This window comes from Triturus cristatus, chromosome 2_1, assembly GCF_964204655.1.
Source record: "Triturus cristatus chromosome 2_1, aTriCri1.1, whole genome shotgun sequence".
NCBI classification, from domain to species: domain Eukaryota; kingdom Metazoa; phylum Chordata; class Amphibia; order Caudata; family Salamandridae; genus Triturus; species Triturus cristatus.
The window spans coordinates 78,773,024-78,792,373 of NC_140581.1; the positions used below are offsets into that span (position 1 = coordinate 78,773,024).

Consider the following 19,350-nt stretch of genomic DNA (forward strand, 5'->3'; position numbering starts at 1 on the left):
CTCTTAAGAGACAGATCATTGTTCTTGTTTGATGACTATGTCAGTTTACATTGCAAAAATGTTTACAAGGGATACATTTCCTCTCAGACTAACCCCTGTTCTTGTGAACCAGAGATGCTCTCATTGGACGTCAGTGCTATTAATACTCAGTTTGAGGCAAATAGGTTTAAGCAGGAATTCATTAAACAGAAAGAAGAGTTTCAGAAACATCTGGCCAACCATATTCAAATTACCTTGACACACTCTTCTTTCCCTGCTCCCAAGACCAATCAGGCTGTTTTAGAAACCAGCTCCAGTGAGAAGTGTCAGGACCTTGAAACACTCAAGAATCTTGAACAGAGATCACATCTCTTCAGAGTCTACCATGATCTCTGCAGTGAGGCTAAACAGGTTTCGAATGAAAAAGCAGTGCCAGAGGCCAATCTCGAGTCCACTTCAGCTGTTCCTGTTGCCACTGGCCTTACCACAGGTTCAAAGCCAGCAGAGCATTCTGATGGAGACGACGGAAGCATCTTGGTCCGTTCTGAAAGATTTGCCTCTGATCTACAAATGGAAGGAAGCCACAGAGTCGACTCCACTCATTTCACTGCCTGTGCTTCCTGCTAATCACGATAAGAGAGACATTGAACCCACTTGTGAACCAGACAGTGCTTTCAAGATCAGCCCAACAACCACTCTGCACAGTACTCTCTACCAAGCCAATCAAGAATCTGTTTTTTATTTTCCAAAAATAAAGAACTCTGAGGCTAAATTCAATTACATGTTGGCCTCTATGAAAAACTTTCTTTCTAACCTTTTACTCGAAGACCTGCTCATCATTTCGCTCAGCAGTTGCATGATGGTACAATATATGCCTAAACCAGGCTTGTCTGTACCACGCGGTCTCTACCACGACCACGTCTTTACCACGCATGCCTTTACCACGCAATTTCATGATAAAGAAATGATGGGTAAAGAGGCATGTTGGAAAAACTCTGTAAACTGTCCCTTTTCTCTCTGCCCAGTGTCCTAAAAATTAAACCCACACCCCTAAAACCAACCCTACCTGAGCCCCACCCAGCCTGAGCCCTAAACTATCCCCTACATCCCTAAACGACCCAGACCTGCCCTGTAAACTGTCCCTTCTCCACCTGTCCTGAGCTCTAAAAGTAAGTCCACAACCCAAAAACTAGCCTGATCTAGCACCCCTACCCTGAGCTCTAAAAACGATCCCCTACATCTCTAAACTACCCCGATCCTGCTCCCTGTCCTGTAAACTGTCCCTTCTCCCTCGGCCCTGAGCCCTAAAAATTAAGCCCACACCCCAAAAACTGCCCCGATACCAGCGCCCCCTAACCTGAGTCCTAAAAACTATCCCCTACATCCCTGAACTACCCTGACCCTGCCCTATAAACTGTCCTTTGTCCCCCTGCCTTGAGCCCCAAAAAATTAAGTGCATGCCCCAAAAACTACCCTGACCCAGCCACCCTGCCCTGAGCCCTAAAAACTATCCACTACATCCCTAAACTACCCCGACCCTGCTCCCTGCCCTGAAACAGTCCCATTTTTTCCCACACTTAGCTCTAAACACTGTCCCCCACCCTACAATCATCCTGAACCCCTCCTTAGTCGTAAAATCTACCCCACCAGGAAAAACTACCCCCCACCCTCCAAGACCAAGCTCTAGCCCCACTTACCTCACTGTGTCTTCTCCCGAGTCCTGAGTCTTTTGAGTCTGTCGCCCCCTTCCGCTCGGCAACTAGACAGGGCATTTCCTTAACCATGCATATGCTTTGATAAGGCACATGCGTGGTTAAAGCAAGTGTGGTTCAGCTTGCGAGGAAATGGCACGCAGAGCTCAGCGTGCATTTTTAAAGCCATTTCTCCCACTCAGCATCTTGCTGCTTCGTTTTGTGGTTCAGCATAATGGTGTTTAGGAAGAAACAACCAACATTGACACTTTGTGCATAGCTTCTGAGGAAGCTTCCAGTCAGACACCAGTAGTTGTGTGCAATAAGACTACTTCTGATATAGAAGTCTCTTCAGTATTGATTAATGAGAGTTATGAGCACAGAAACACTTTTCCCATGAAACAGCCTTGTGTTCAGTGGCCAAAGGAACTCTAAAGAATCAATAAATGGTCACTCAATGCTGGGAGTTATCTGTGCCTTCAGTGGCTAAAGTATGTGGTGTTTCCATCACAAAAAAATGATCATGCACCATCTTTATTTCCTGACGTTTCAGCTCAGAAGATGGTACAAATGCCTATCAACAATCCCGTAGGTGCTGTAATGCAGCCTGGGTAGAGAACATGCAACAAGTGCATTATGGTTTGGCCGGCCTGAGACAACCGGCCAAACATTTGTGCACACTTACAGAGTGCCCGCCACTCCTCTCCCTGCTCTCAGAGCAGAGCAGCCCCGCAAAGCTGCCGCAGCAGGAAAAACTAAAATGAGAATAACAAAACGTTATTATCATTTTATTTTTCCTATATGGGGCGACATTTCTCCGCCTAGTGGAGGAGCCGCCTGCTCAAACAAAATGTACAGTTTGACCTCTGTGTCCTCTGCACAGCAATGCGTGGATACCAAGGAGCTCACAATGATGTGAATTTATCTGAAGAGAATCTGAATAATATAGATTCTACCTCTTACAACACTTGTAACCGCTCAAGACCACATTGTTGGCTGCATGAAGACTCCAGCTATGCAGTCTGAAAATAATCGCCATGACAATTGTGGGGGATGCCTGTCATCACACTCTGCACTTTCCATGGGATTTTAACACCCACCTGGCTTTGCGGCAGGCGTCGCCAACATGTGAGACCCATGCCAGGAGGTGCATAAAGGCTGCTCGGGGCTCCCACAGCGCGGGATGCCCGTCATCGCACTCTGCATTTTCTGTAGGACTTCAACCCCCTCCTGGCTTTGCAGCAGGCACCGCCAACGTGTGAGACCCACACCAGAAGGTGCATAAAGACTGCTCGGGCCTCCCGCAGTGCGGGACGCGTGCGAACGCGATCAGGCAAAGCCAGGGCCAAGGGCGGGCCTGTCTGCACCCATCAGCAGGCGGCAGAGGCCGGGCTGGTCACAATCTCTTGGTTTTTGTATTCCTGTCAATCTTAGTGGACCAGTGCTGATGGTTAAGGATGTTAGCTGTGTAATTCAGAGGATTGTTTTCCCCTTCTTCCTTCCCCTTATTATCTAAACTTACAACCAGCAGTATGGGCAAACGGAAGGTTGGAGGTACAAAGACATCCAGGGTCGGACTGGCCATAGCGAGCACCGGGCATTTCCCCAGTGGACCGCCACCGTGGGGGCTGGTTTTGGGTCCCCTGAGGCCGTTTTTGTTATCGGAGGCCAGCAATATCAGCCCCCTGTAACAAAATCGGCCAAAAAAGGCCCTAAGAAACAGCTCGGACGCACCTCTCTCCTCCCCCAGTGGGGGCCGGCCGAGAAGTTTGCCAGGGCCGGTTTCAGTTCCCAGTCCAGCCCTGAAGACACCAATTGAGCAAACTACGACCCTGAAGCGAACCACTATAGACACCTTCCTGGCTCGTACCGTGGGAGCTCTATCTAAAGAAATTGATCTAGCTGAGTGGCGCATGTCCCTTACTGCGACTGGCCATAATAGGTGTACCCAATGTGTAACATCTTCCAAAGGGAAGCCTGGTCTAGGTGATGAACAAGATGACCAGAGTGCAGGATGCACAAGTGAAACTATTTGCCAAATACCAACACTAACCATACCAGGCACTAACTTCTACTCGCGTGGGTCCGGCAATTATATGTAAAGCTAAAGCTTCAAACGCAGCTCGTCAACCAGCAGCTAAATGGAAAAGAAAGGTACAGCATGAAACTCCTGTTGACCTACGTTCTCCAGATATACTTGCTTTGCTGGGGGGAGTTGAAAATGGAAACAACTCTATGGACAAAACAATATGGGCTCCATTTTGGGATAAACTAACATCTGTTATTAGCAGCTTACTAAGCCCCCTTGAAGAAAGACTGGGTAGAGTGGAGGGGAAATTGAAAAAGGTTGGATAAGAGACCCCCATTAATAGACCCTAGACTGAATAGTGCTGTAGGCATGCACCCTCATGAGATTAATAGGGAATCTACTGGGGGCGCCTGTCACCGTGACACATGTTGTGGCACAACACCCAAGGGGCTCAAATATACATCCCCCTAACCAATACACCTTTACAAGATTTAGTAACCATTTATTTGCCACCTGTTAGCTGCCCGTATGTGGCAGTATTAGTTAACTCCCCCCACTAAAGCCAGGGGCCAGGGACACTACAGAATGCCTGGAGGATGAGGCGGGGCATTGCCTTAGCTCTAAACATTTATTCCCCCCCCCCCCCCAGTAGAGCACTTCAAATCTTGTTTACAAGGAGAGTGGGGTGGATTGGGCCATTGTAAAAAAATCTTGGTAGCAATTGTGTAGTAATCAACTTTAGAAACCCTAGAATTGCTAGAGGCATCCATATAATGACAGGGGTATTAACTATGGATACACAAGACATGGGAATACTCGCACTGGGGTTCTTCTACCGCCACTTGAAGCGTTCAGATCAACGCTCTAGTGGTGTACTGAATTACCAAAGACAGAGGGTTACTCCAAGCTTGCACTTGTCACATAGTTTGGAATTTGCAATGTCTAATAGATATGAGGCACTGAGTAGATTAGATGATAATGAATAACTCAGCCCTGATCAAAGTTATACTGGGGGCCCTAGGAATTATCAGCAAAGGGATTTTACAAGGGATCCTATAGCCAATCATACAAGTCAGCTACCTTCGAGAGATCGTACATATATCACCCGCTATTTGTGGGCTGGTTGAAGCTAAGGCCTTCAAGGCAACTGGTAAAGATATTTTTAGTTATTGCAATATACTTATTAGTGCATCAAACATTCCTCCTGTATATCAGCCCTTTGAGGTAGGGTTTGAGTTTGCAACTTGGAATGTGAATGGGTTATTAAATAAGGCTGGGAATATTGATTGGGTTAGTACCATATCTAGCTATGACATCATATGTCTACAAGAAATGTGGTGTATAAGTCCTGCACATGTAGAAGGATATTCCTCACATTTTTTAGCAGCCATAGAATCACAAGCAGGGTGAGCAAATGGGGATTACAGATACTTATTTCTAATAAAATCTCTACTAATGTTAAAAAGGGTGCATCAGTGGGCCCCCATGCACAATTGTTGTGGCTAAGTAAAAAAGGATGGAAAGATATGATAGTTGTAAACTTCTATAACAACATTTTTGATTCTGCACGTAGTAATGTGGCAACAGCCCTTGACCGTGGCCTTGAAACATTTTTAGCTCCAATGAATACAAATTATGTATTATTGTGCGCAGGAGATTTTAATATACAGGCATGCGGAGCATCCACCAACCAGGCATGTGGCCATATTTATCATGATGGAGAGGGAAATGATTATTTTTGCCACAACAAGTATGGGGAAGCATTCAAAACAGATGATCCCTAAATATGATCTCCAATTATTTAGAGGGGGCCGTGGTCATAATGGGAACTTAGTCCAAACCTTTACCGGGAGAAATTTGTATTCTATCATAGACAATGTATTAGTGTCTGCCTCCGTTATTTGTATGTGTGGTAATTTTACTGTCGCTCCCTCCATATTTAGCAACCATAACTTACTTATATTATCGTTTTTCTTCTGGGGCCAAAGGAGGGATGCATTTGATCTAGTAAATATTATCGACCCCTCTAGAATAAATGGTGTAAGAATTAAGTGGACGGGTGTGGATCCACATATGACCATGTGGAAAATAGTAGTGTCTAACTGTAGGGAAATAACCAACTGTCTCCAGGATGAAATCGCCCCAAATATAGCGACCTCACTTCAGCTGTATCGCAATTTCCATCAAATCGCTTTTAACCAAGTACCCAGGAACGGTATAAAGATAGAATATCGACGGGAAAATATCGACTAGCATTAATATCGTGGTAAGAATATCGACTGTGAAAAATATCGTAATAGAAAATATCTTTGTAAAAAATATCGTTTCGTGAGAATGACAAAAATATCGTCATAAAAAAATATCGATGAACAGAATATCTTTGATCAAAATATCGTTTAATATAATATCGACAGAAAAATATAAGTTCTTATAAAATTTATAAAAAAATATGTATTATGTTGTTAAAAAACTTACAAAACTCCTACTAGTAATAATATGTGTTAAAAAATAATTTCTACAAAAGAATTGTTAACATTTTAGTAGCGGGTTATTGGTATTATAGGGGATAAGGGTGGGTAGTAATTTAAAATTTGGTTTTTAAAAAATTTATAAAATATAAACAAATTAGAAAATATTTAAGAAATCCAAATTTTAAATTGAAATTTCGAATTGTTCACGAAATTAAATTTGTAATTAAATTTTATAATTTCAAATAAAAATTTTAGGAGCGGGTTTTTGGTATTATAGGGGATTAGGGTGGGTAGTAATTTAAAAATGTAGTGTTTAAAAATTGTCTAAAATATTAATAAATTAGAAATTTATAATGAAATCAAATTTTAACATCGAAATTTAAAATTTGACACGAAATTTATTTTTTAATATTAATAAAAAATATTACATTAATATTGAAGAAGCGTTATTTTGGTATTATAGGGGAATAGGGTCTAAAAAATAATTTAGATAGAAAAATTTATATTGTTTACTAACCTGCACATTTCCTGACTTATGTTGGATTGGAGTTAGAATAGTAAATTATTATAAAATATAGACAGATTAGAAAATAATAAAGAAATCAAAATTTTAATTTGAAATATCGAATTGTTTACGAATTTAAATTTGTAATTAAATTTTAAAATTTCAAAAAATAATTTTAGGAGCGGGTTTTTGGTATTATAGGGGATTAGGGTGGGTAGTAATTTAAAAATGTAGTCTTTAAACATTGTATAAAATATTAATAAATTAGAAATTTATCATGAAATCTAAATTTAAAATCGAAATTAAAATTTTTACACGAAATTTATTTTTTAATAATAATAAAAAATATTAAATTAATAGTGAAGAAGCGTTATTTTGGTATTATAGGGGAATAGGTGCCGCTCGTGTAGCGGAGGATTTGTGGACAGTGTTTCTGGCCGTTCTAGGGGCAATAACAGCAGCGGAGCCCTTTTCAAGACCCTCTGTGTGGCCTGGGAGCATTTCGGCTCGGTCACCTCAGCTGGGGGAGTGCCTTAGACGCCACCTGCGTAGGGAGCGGGACTGCGAGGTCCAGAAGTGCTTGCGCCGTCCACCGCGCGCACCTGCTTCCTCTTCCCGCCCCCTTCTCCCTCGGACCTCCCTGGACTCTCCCTGGACCCTCCTGGTGGTGTACTTAACTCCTCGCAGCCCCCGCTGGCGCGGGTGCTGCTCGTGTAGCGGAGGATTTGTGGACAGTGTTTCTGGCCGTTCTAGGGGCAATAACAGCAGCGGAGCCCTTTTCAAGACCCTCTGTGTGGCCTGGGAGCATTTCGGCTCGGTCACCTCAGCTGGGGGAGTGCCTTAGACGCCACCTGCGTAGGGAGCGGGACTGCGAGGTCCAGAAGTGCTTGCGCCGTCCACCGCGCGCACCTGCTTCCTCTTCCCGCCCCCTTCTTTCCTCCTCTACTTTAACCCCGCCTTGAACGCGTACGCGGGACGCGCGCGGACGAGGAAGCGGGCGAAGACCGGGCAAAGAGCGGGCCGTTTTAGGCCGTTAGAGGCCGGCAGAGACCGGACCGGGCCCCCTTTCTAACGCTGTCCCTGTCCCAAGGCTCCTCTTCATACTCCATCAGCCTGCGGCTTTGACTGTTCCTCTCGACATGGCTACTAGAGTATCCAGGAGTAAGGCTGCCCAACAGTGCTCTAGCACACTGGAAAAATTCTTTTCGAAGACCAGTGCTGCGGCTAGCAAAGGTTGCACAGTATCAGACACTCTCCTCGAGGTAAACTCAGAAAATGTGTCAGTTTCAGTGGCCCCCTCGGACTCTTCATCCATCGATGTTAGTACTCCAATACCCTTTGACGCCACCCATCTATCTCTCATGGATAGTATTGATCAGACAATCGAGACAGTCCTTCAACAACTTAGGACTCCGTCCAATCTACTGAGGGACAGCGAGTCTCTGCGGCCCTCGGGGGTGGTGGAGACCACTCCGTATATGAACTGTGCGGAAATGTCTAAGGTGCAGGATGAAGGGCAAGTTGCAGCGCCAACAGATCCCGTAGGTAGTAGAGTCGACCATCCTCCGAAAAGGAAAAGGTCAAGGAAACTTAGAGGGGCAAAAAGGGCCAAAGTGGATAAAACCAACACAACACTAGATGTTAGCTTAGATATCCCGGCTTCTCCCGTGGTTACTTCCCCGGGAATTGGGTCTGATCAATCAGACTCGCCATTAGCCACAGTGGTACCTGGGTGTTCTGGCCCGTTCATATTCGGTGGAAATCCTCCAAATGCGACAGAGGCTCTAATTGGCTCTTTTAGGGACATCCTTAGGAGCCTGTTGGAGCCCCTGTCTGTAAAATTGGATTCCATAGTTGCTAGACTCAGGGCTATGGAAGACGCACAAAATAGGAATAGTCCTAGCAGCGGGTTGGGTCCAAGTGTACAGACGGCTCCCCGGGATTCTGCAGGGACTAGACCATCTACTGCTGGAACAAGCATACAGGCCCCGGCTGGGGCACAACATAGTGTTACAGGTAGTCATGCTCCCCCACTGCCCTCTTTACAAATGTCTAGGCCCCCTGTCCCTGCACCTAGAAGATCTAAGAAACCAACACTACCTCTTCCAACGAGTGGGGGGCGAGTTAACAATGAACATACTGGTCGCCCCACTAGCCCCAACACTAGGCGTAGGGCGGTTAATTTGCCCCCTGAGGCTGTGCCCTACACAGCGATTATGCTGGGAGTTCCTGAGCTCTCTGGCGATACCAGAGAGCCACAGGACTCACTCCGTAATAAGGTAATTAGTTGGCTTAATATTAACAGGCCCCTCCCTTCTAACATCAAAGGTGATGTGTTGATGGTCAGAAGGATCCCATGGATTGGAATCACCCCCAAAAACAGGGCAGGGGACTGTATCATAATTAGTTTTAAAAGCCCACTGGTTGCCCCTTACATTTGCAACTGGCTGGTAAGGCCGGATAAGTCCAACATAGAACTAGTGTCCCTCTCACACTTCTACCCAAATGCTTCCAACTCAGTAGTGGGGAGGGAACAGAGTTGGACCAGAGTGGGCTTTGCCGTAGATGGTTCACGGTACAGACCCAAGCACAACACACTGCCCGCCCATGGCAATTTTGTCCTTCAGAATAGATTCTCCTGTCTGGACCAAGTAGATTGACCAATAAGGGGGGACATTCCACAACACCCAGTAAATTTTGCCTATGGGTTTACACTCAGGGGGGAAGGTACATCTGTTCCTGTAAATGAAAAAAGGTCCCTGGCCCCTGCAAATGATGGGGGGACCGCACTGAGAAGCATCCAAGTTTTAGATAAGGATCCACCAAACACATTAACTGCTGTTATAACGCAATTGGTGGAGCTTGTTGAATTACCGACCCAGTCGCCCATTACTACTGGTTTGGGTGACTTGGGTAATTCTGCACATGACATCCCGTCTGCACCAAGTGAAGCAGGTCCCCAATTCCAAGGTCCAGGCCTGACTATCCTTTCCTGGAATGTAGCTGGCATCTTAAGTAAGGTGGATACCCCGGAGTGGGAAACTTTGGTCAGTAAAAGTGATATCCTCCTCTTCCAGGAGACATGGGCTAGGGCACCACAGTTTAGGAGGGGATATGACATTTTTGAAATCCCGGCAAAGTCGAATGGGAGAGGGAGACCCTCGGGAGGTTTAGCAATCTGGGTGGCGAGCCACATTGGGTGTCAGGTGGATAGAATGGACACACTTTCACCAGACATTCAGTGTGTGCTCCTCAGATGGCCTGGTAAAAGTATATGGGCTATTGTTAACGTCTACTCTCGACCAGTCGCTGTGGGTAAGGAATCCCCCACCCTAGTTGATCTCTCATCTTTTCTAGGGCAACTGTCAGGTGACCTGAAAATAGTGGTGGGAGGAGATTTCAACTGCCACTTTGAACCCTTGGAAGGTCTAATTGAGGGTGCCTTTACTGCCGAGGATGACCACTGGGGAGTCCCACCCTCCTCCTCACCTCACCCCAAAGCTTGGTCTCCGTTGGCAGTACAACTTACCTCTCTCACTCTGAACTTTGCACTGAGGGCGTGTAACGGACGTACTCCTTCTGACACTCCTTCGGTGTGTACCTTTAACAAAAAGGGCCATGAGTCAAGGTTGGACTACATTTTTATAGATATTTCCCTGTGGCCCAAAGTTCAAGATTTTAGAGTGATCCCGAGGACAGACAGTGACCACAATTCCCTTTTGTTGGAGATCCAGCACCCAGCCCCTGCTATAGGGATGCTAACTACCGATTTTGGAGTCGACCAGGGAGACATACTACTCACTACAAGCAGGCGCCGAGTGAAATGGGGGAAGCTAGTTGATAAAGAAGAAGCTTTAAAAAACCTCTATGGTATAGCACTCCCCAGGTTCCAGGAGGTGGATGCTCTCATTAATCAATCTAGACCCTCAGACTACAACGAGAGACTATTTGGCATTCATCAGGCCTTAGTAAGGGACCTTGCAGATGTCTTCCATCCGGCCCTGCCTACTAGAAGGAAAAAGACTCGTGCTCCGACTTGGTACACCTCCACCTGCAGGAAAACTAAGTCTGAGCTTCTTTCCGCAATTAAAGAGGGTAGTGATAAGGTGAAGATTGCTGCCCTTAGGAGGGGGTACAAGTCAGTATTGGCCAACGCAAGGGCAGAGTGGGATTGGAATCACTGGCATGACCTGTCTGAAGCCCTCAAATCCAAAGACTTTAGAAAATTTTGGGCCCTGGTAAACAATGGAACAGGGGATCTGCTATCCGCAGTAGAACCCAATATTGCCCCCTCTATTTGGGAGGCCCACTTTGGGACACTATATCAAGAAACTACTTTCTGGCCGGAAGGGATGGTGGTGGAGTCCCCCTGCCCGCCAGATGTGGCCTTGGAATTTTCCTTGGGGGAGGTGAAGCTAGCACTGGAGCGCTTAGCGCTGGGGAAGGCACCGGGGCTGGACAAGCTACCCGGTGATTTGTTCAGATACCATCCTGATATTTGGGCCCCGTACTTTCTTGTCCTTTTCAATGCTATTTTGGGAGGTATGGCGGTCCCTTCCTCTTGGCTAGGGGCTGAAATAGTTCCGATTTACAAGAAAGGGTCCCCTTTGAGTCCGGTAAATTACAGGCCTATTAGCCTGATAGATGTTCCCCAAAAGCTTTTTGCGCGCCTTATTTTGAATCATCTATTAGAATGGGTGGAGGAAAATGACATCATGAGTCCCCTGCAGGCTGGCTTCAGGAAAAACACGTCGACCATGGACCAGATCTTCCGCCTCGTTCTCCTCTACTGGAAGACGGTGAGGATCGAGGGCGGGAGATTGTACATGGTCTTCGTGGATCTGAGGTCAGCCTTTGACCTAGTCCCGCGCAGGAAACTTTGGGAGGTGCTGGAAAAGCTAGGAATTCCCCCCCAGCTACTTAACATCTTGGCCAGGCTGCATGAGAACAACTATGCGCAAGTTAGGTGTGGGAAAGATGGTAAACTTTCATCCAGGTTTCCTGTGCGTCGAGGTGTGAGGCAGGGTTGTGTCTTGGCACCGACCCTGTTTTGTTTATTCATCAATAATGTTATCTCACACCTGGAAAACGTCAAGGACAACGACGCCCCCTGTTTGGCAGGTAGGAGGGTACCGGCAATCATGTTTGCCGATGATACCCTCCTCCTTTCAAAATCCCCTATGGGGATCCAGAGGATCCTGGATGGATTTGGTCTTTTCTGTTATCAGCATGGGTTGGAGGTGAACACAGAGAAGACCAAGTTCATGATCTTTAACCCACCAACCAAAACTAGGCCCAATCCTACCCTGGGGACCACCAGCCTTGAGAGGGTGTCCACTTTCATATATCTGGGGGTCACACTGCAGGAAAACTTAGCATGGGATCGACAGATAGTACGATCCAAGGCCAAATTATCCCAACTGTCGGGTGCAATCCTGAAAGTGGCTAATTCTTCTTCCTGCAAGCCTATAAGCCCGGCCCTTGAAACTTACAAGACCCAGGCCAAGGCTGCAGCCATGTATGGCAGTGAGCTATGGGGACACAAACCGGTGAAGGGCCTATCAACAGTGGAAAATAGCTTTCTAAGGCGCCTTCTAGCTCTTCCAAATGCCACACCACTTCAGCCTCTGAGAATGGACATGGGTCTCCCCCCTATTGCAGAGGAGCTTGTGTCAAAGCCAGTGAAGTTCTGGCACAGGCTCTGGTCTACGGACGAACTTCATCATTATAGGGAGGATCTCACCCATGTCATGAGTTTAAACTCCAGTGGCAAAATCCCCTGGCTCACCTTTGTGGAAAACGAACTGTCTGCCATCAATCTCCGTGTCCTGTGGGAGGACCCTGCGCGAGGCTGCCGTACAATCTCGCGCAAAGTCCTGGCACAAATCTACAAAGCCAGGTCCCTTGCTCACTTGATGGACGCTCAAAATAGCGGCACCCTAACTTTGCGATTTTTAGAATCCAAAAGTTCTTATGCTTTTGAACCTTTTATGGATTTTATTTTTCCCATCCTGGCGAGGAAACTGTATGTTCAATGGAGGCTTAGCACACTACCTATTAATTCATACACCTCTAAGTGGACAAAGGGGGGCGATAAAACATGTCCCTGCTGTAAGAACCATGTGGAAGACGACCTCCACATCTTGTTTGTGTGCCCTGCATACCAAAGGCCCAGAAAATACTGGATAGCACCGCTCTGTAAGAACCTGGGGTTCAGAGAGTATGCACAAGCATACAGGATTTTGAAAACTAGTACTCTGGGCCACATTGTGTTCGCAGTTTCCAAATTTCTTATGGCCATATGGTTGATCAGAAAGAAAAAAATCGTCTGAGCCACTTGAACTTTCTAAAGAACTTTCTAAATCAATTTTAAATCGCTCCTCGTGGGAGAGTCGATTTTATTTAAATGTGTTTTAATAATGTTTTAATGTTTGTAATGTTTGCATTGCATCTTTTATGGTCTATATGGCCGAAATAAAGAATTTTTGGATTGGATTGGATTGGAATAGGGTCTAAAAAATAATTTAGATAGAAAAATGTATATTGTTTACTAACCTGCACATTTCCTGACTTATGTTGGATTGGAGTTAGAATAGTAATTTATTATAGTTTACTATCCAGCACTTTCCCTGAGTTATGTTATGTTTGGAGTTAGAATAGTAATTTATTATGGTTTACTATCCAGCACTTTCCCTGACTTATGTTGGATTGGAGTTAGAATAGTAATTTATTATGGTTTACTATCCAGCACTTTCCCTGACTTATGTTGGATTGGAGTTAGAATAGTAATTTATTATGGTTTACTATCCAGCACTTTCCCTGAGTTATGTTATGTTTGGAGTTAGAATAGTAATTTATTATGGTTTACTATCCAGCAGTTTCCCTGACTTATGTTGGATTGGAGTTAGAATAGAAATTTGTTATGGTTTACTATCCAGCACTTTCCCTGAGTTATGTTATGTTTGGAGTTAGAATAGTAATTTATTATGGTTTACTATCCAGCAGTTTCCATGACTTATGTAGGATTGGAGTTAGAATAGTTATTTATTATGGTTTACTATCCAGCACTCTCCCTGACTTGTGTTATGGTTTACTATCCAGCACTTTCCCTGACTTATGTTATGTTTGGAGTTAGAATAGTAATTTATTATGGTTTACTATCCAGCACTTTCCCTGACTTATGTTGGATTGGAGTTAGAATAGTAATTTATTATGGTTTACTATCCAGCACTTTCCCTGACTTATGTTGGATTGGAGTTAGAATAGTAATTTATTATGGTTTACTATACAGCACTTTCCCTGAGTTATGTTATGTTTGGAGTTAGAATATTAATTTATTATGGTTTACTATCCAGCACTTTCCCTGACTTATGTTGGATTGGAGTTAGAATAGTAATTTATTATGGTTTACTATCCAGCACTTTCCCTGACTTATGTTGGATTGGAGTTAGAATAGTAATTTATTATGGTTTACTATCCAGCACTTTCCCTGAGTTATGTTATGTTTGGAGTCAGAATAGTAATTAATTATGGTTTACTATCCAGCACTTTCCTTGACTTATGTTGGATTGGAGTTAGAATAGTAATTTGTTATGGTTTACTATCCAGCACTTTCCCTGAGTTATGTTATGTTTGGAGTTAGAATAGTAATTTATTATGGTTTACTATCTTGCAGTTTCCATGACTTATGTTGGATTGGAGTTAGAATAGTTATTTATTATGGTTTACTATCCAGCACTCTTCCTGACTTATGTTATGGTTTACTATCCAGCACTTTCCCTGACTTATGTTGGATTGGAGTTAGAATAGTAATTTATTATGGTTTACTATCCAGCACTTTCCCTGAGTTTACAATTTATTTTTGATCAAAAGGGTATTTAGTCCTCTGGAACGCGTAGACCCTCGGTTTGAGTCGTCACATACTGTAAGTACATACTCTGTGGGAAAGTTATGTCAATCCTGGCTGCGACATTCCACCTTAGCATCTGTGAAAGTTCATTTATCGAAGTTACATGACAAAATAGATTTGAATTATTTTGTTAAAGGTCCTGTGGGTGGCAGAACCAAAAGGTGGGCGTATGCTATTTACAACGAAGTGTGGAAATTTTCGCAAATTGAGGCGGCTTCCAGATTGAGAGCTATTGACCAAGCAAACATGGGAAAGGTTTTAGCCGTTATAGATAACAGCATTAGCACTCTCTCTTCCAGAATTTATACATTAGATAATATTGTTTCGTCAGTTGTTGATATTGTGCATGATGATATGTCTGTGTTATATAATGGTGAAAACCAGTTGCGTTCTGTTATGCAGTTTGCATGGACATTGCAGACGTTAAAGGCAAACGATTTTTTGTTGGAAGCAGTTGCCACGTATGCTGCCTATACATTCATGGATTAACTGAACTATCGTCCTTTGCGCCTGCGCTACTGGACAGCAACCTAGCGCAGCATTTATTATTTTTTTCTAATCATTGTGTTACTTATAGTATTTGGATGATAGTAGTTGTTAACATATGAAGTAAATTGTACATTTAATTAGCAAGTTTAAATAATTTTTATCAGCTATCTAAGTAGACATGGATAAGGTAGTTTATAAATGTTTTTACATCTAAGTTTCTGGTCGTTGTTGATAAGTTCAACATGTTTTGTTTTCACTCTAAAGAAGAACACTTTTTAATTTAGGGAGTTTATCTACTTTATGCTAAGTTCGAATGAAAAAAGCAATGGGATTTTACTTACTTCAAGTGTAGTATGACGTTTTGTAGTTGTAGTCGTAGGTTTGTATTCTCTTCTCTCAGCAAGGTAACCGTTTTTCTCCAAGTTTGGTCCAAAAATGGTAGATTACGTTAAGTGTATAATTGTTTTTATATGAGTGAGTTAATTAATGGTAGCTTTTGATTTGTTCAATTAGTGAAATTTCAAAAACATTGGTCGCGAACGTTATTTTGAATTAGAAAACCGTTAAATAATTATATGTGTGAATAGTTTTGTAAAGTAAAATAGTTAAAAAAAGTGAGTAAAATAAAAGAATAGTGCATATCCAGTTGGTAATAAAAAGACGATATTTTTTGTATATTTCTATAAGCAGATAGGTCGTCGATGTTAGTGTAGTCGATATATATGTCTAAGGTCATGTTATTTAAAATAAAGTCGATCATGTAGTAGTCGATATTTATGCTGTCTTTATTAGTGTGAACGATATTAGGGTTGTCTATAAAAAAAAATCGATATTTGTGTGAATCCTTGTTTAAGAATAGGATGACGATATTAATGTAAGCGATATTTTAGTGACGATATTTATTTCTGACGATATTTATGTTAACGATATTCCATCATGGAACCCCCAGGAACATATGGTAAAACCAAAAAGGGATGGTTTGATGGTACCTGCACTAAAGCACTACAGTTACTAAAGCATGCCCTCTCTAAATCCCAGCGAGATATAAGGGAGATATACCAACTATTAAATCCCTACAGAGCAAGTATAAATTAGCTATAGCTGCCCGCAAAAAGACACTTCAGGCCGAAGCATGTGAAAACCTGGCCATCTTTGCAAAAACTAGGAATACCACACTTTTCTGGGATACAGTAAACGCTTCCTTCCTCAAGAATGAAGATATCCCAGAGTTTTGTTCTTTTGTTCCCTCAGATACATGGGTGACGAATTTCTCTGGAATTTTTTGTACTAGTGGGGAGATGATAGAAGGGTCTGATTGGAAGTTACGCGAGGGGAGGCGTCACCCTCTGAATATCACTAATGAAGAAGTTCGTCAGACTATTCAGGTGAGTGCCGGAGGACAAGCCCCAGGCTCGGATGGTGTTCCAGTTGATTTCTTCAAATCTGCCCCAGAATTATCAGGATCTATTTTAACCAGAGTGTTTATTTCAGCCATAACAGATACAATCCCCCAGACATGGGGAGAATCCATCATCGTATCCATATTTTAAAAAGGGGACAAAACAGACCCAAAAATCTATTGCCCTATTTCGCTCCTAGACACCTCCTTTAAAGTGAAGTAGGGTTCTGTTATTAAGACTGGAGGAATGGGAGCTAGAGTATTTGATACTAACCCCAGTACAGTTTGGGTTCAGGAAACGACTTGGGACTATTGAGCAATGCATCAATTTAGAGTTACTCATCGGCAAGTATACTAGGGCAAAGGCAGGTACTCTTTACTTATGCATTGCCGATTTAAGTAGTGCATTTGATCATGTCGACCTTAATTTACTCTGACCAACTTTGGTTTCTATGGGAGCACCTCGGGCTATCATTGTGTTTCTCTCCCGTCTGTATGAGAACATAACCAGTCCGCTTTGGCCCTCGAGAGGAATACTCACTCAAATTTAAAGTAGGGCGGGGTATACGGCAAGGGTGTGTGCTACCACCAATTTTGTTTTCCCTTTTTATTAATGGGGTAGATAACCACTTGCGAACGCTACAGGCTGATGCCCCTCGGGCAGGTGTAAGTCCGATACCTATACTATTATATGTGCATTACGCAGAACTATTAGCACAGACCCCAGTAGGCCTCCAGAGACTGATGGCCATTTTTTTAGATTTTATGACATAAAGGAAAATGGTAATCAATAAAGCAAAAACATTCACTATGGTCTGTGGGCCTAAACCCAAAACCTGCAAATCTTTTTTTATGGGCAATAGTCCAATTCATACAGTGAATTCCTTTTGCTACCTTGATATTTTATTTTTGGCAAATGGCTTAGGGTCTTAACATATTTTAAAAACTAGAGCTAAAATGAGTAGGGCATCCCAAGGGATGTTTAAATTCCTCCCAAAACTAAGGAATCAACCAATTAACAAAATGGATGCCATTTGTAAAGTAAAAGGAGTAAGCACAGCCCTTTATGAGGCAGGTCTCAACATGTAGGTTCTTGGGACCAGCATATTTGAACCTACTGTACATGTTTTGCCGCTGTTTGGTTCCTCACTTGACTTTGTAGGCCTAAGGGAAGCAAAACTGCAATAGATATACCTCTATATCTATAATACAGTCAAACTGCTGATAAACCAGAAAACTCTACTAACCTTAGCTATAAATGCCCACGCATACTATGAGGCCTACCCTAGGTCACCATCTATCCCTGCTGAGTCCCTTCTGTGACAGGCTACTTATGCATCATGTCTGGGCTGTAGAGAATGGTAGTCTCACATGCGCAGCCCGCACACATGTGCACACACGCCTTATCTAAATGGCGGGCACTTGCAGTAAACATGGGCAGTCCGATTACCATGGGATTACCGTGGGAGAGACAAGTAATGAGACTCATTCACAGTAAAAAAAAAAAAGATGGCCAAAAAGTGAAAAGTTTGGGCAGATTACATGGGCAGGCACAATATCTTCCCAGGGTCCACCACATTCTCCACCAATAAGTTATAGTATAACCTCTGAAAGATCAGCAGCGTTAACATGCAAACTTTGAAGTCACCATCTGAAAGAGTGTACTAAGGACACAGCCTAATGAAACACAGCATAGAATAATAAAATCTCTTTAACTACAATATGTTGCAACAAAATATGTTGGAGTAATGTTCAATTATTTGAGAGAAGATATTCTGAAACGGTTGTACATATTGTGCAAGGGTTTATGAAAGAGACTTTTCAAACTGACCAGGTTAATGTCCTCCATGGAATGCCAGAGGATAGAGCTTTGGTTGATGACAAGTTGATGATTTGGGTTCGCTGAGGGATCAAATGACCCAACATGGAATTCCTTGGTGCTTCCATTTGCATAGATCACTACATTTAGTATATCATAGAGAGCTGGGACTTCACCAACATTATCAAATGCAAAATCATCTCCAGAGAGTGTCTTAAAATTAATCTTCTGTAAGAATCTGTTCAGCTGATAAAAAGAAGAATGACACCCAAAAACATAAGTTGCATTTTCATGGTCACTACCTTTTACAAAGTAAGACTAGGAATAAACTTTTTTCATTCGTGTTATATATGTAAGGAAAGTTTAAAGGATTCACTAACATTTACTAAGAATTTTGCCATGCAATAGTTGCACCACAGTATGGAGCAGGCAGACGCAAAGCTCTCTTTGGTGCAGAGACTGCCTGTAGTTCAATCAGCCAAAGAATTGCCCTCCTTTTTCATGCTTTGGGCTTGAAACAGTACAGAATTCCAATCTAGTTGGATGAAACCAGATATCATGTAAGATTCCGCCTAATGGTAAAATATTGTAGATTGCAAATTGTGTCATACATTTCCGGCAAGATCAGATATGGAGTTTAAGTCTGATCAAACATAGCATTAACAATATAAACATTATAGACAATAAATGGTATAAAACAATGATTCATAGCAATTTGCAAAAATCAAGAGCCCTTAAAATAGAATCACTAATGTTAGTATGGCTGAAAGGCGTAACTGACAAATATTTTAATTACCCCAACATTTTCAACACATACTTTTATTGATTTTTGTCATAAAAATAATAGAAGCATCTTACATCATTAATCATTCAGTGTTACAGCGTATGATACGTATTACACATATATTCAATACTTACAATTTGAAACTTTAGCATGTGTTTCATAAGGATACCTCAATTTGTGTCGATGAAAGATACGTATAAACAGAACCACAGTGTTGAAAAAATATTCTCAAGAAATCGGACCATTGTCACTTTATCTCCCCAAATTCCCACCCT

General features: G+C 42.9%; 1 protein-coding gene across 1 annotated transcript in view; it reads right to left on the reverse strand.

The window, feature by feature from the left end:
- LOC146863778 (vomeronasal type-2 receptor 26-like) overlaps window positions 1-18,390 on the reverse strand; it is a 78,529-nt gene extending 60,139 nt beyond the window's left edge. The window contains exon 1 of the mRNA XM_085640678.1: window positions 18,304-18,390. Coding sequence (XP_085496804.1) covers window positions 18,304-18,321 — 18 coding nt within the window. The 5' untranslated portion in view covers window positions 18,322-18,390. The remainder of the gene's footprint in view (window positions 1-18,303) is intronic.
- Between the last annotated feature and the right edge of the window lie 960 nt (window positions 18,391-19,350).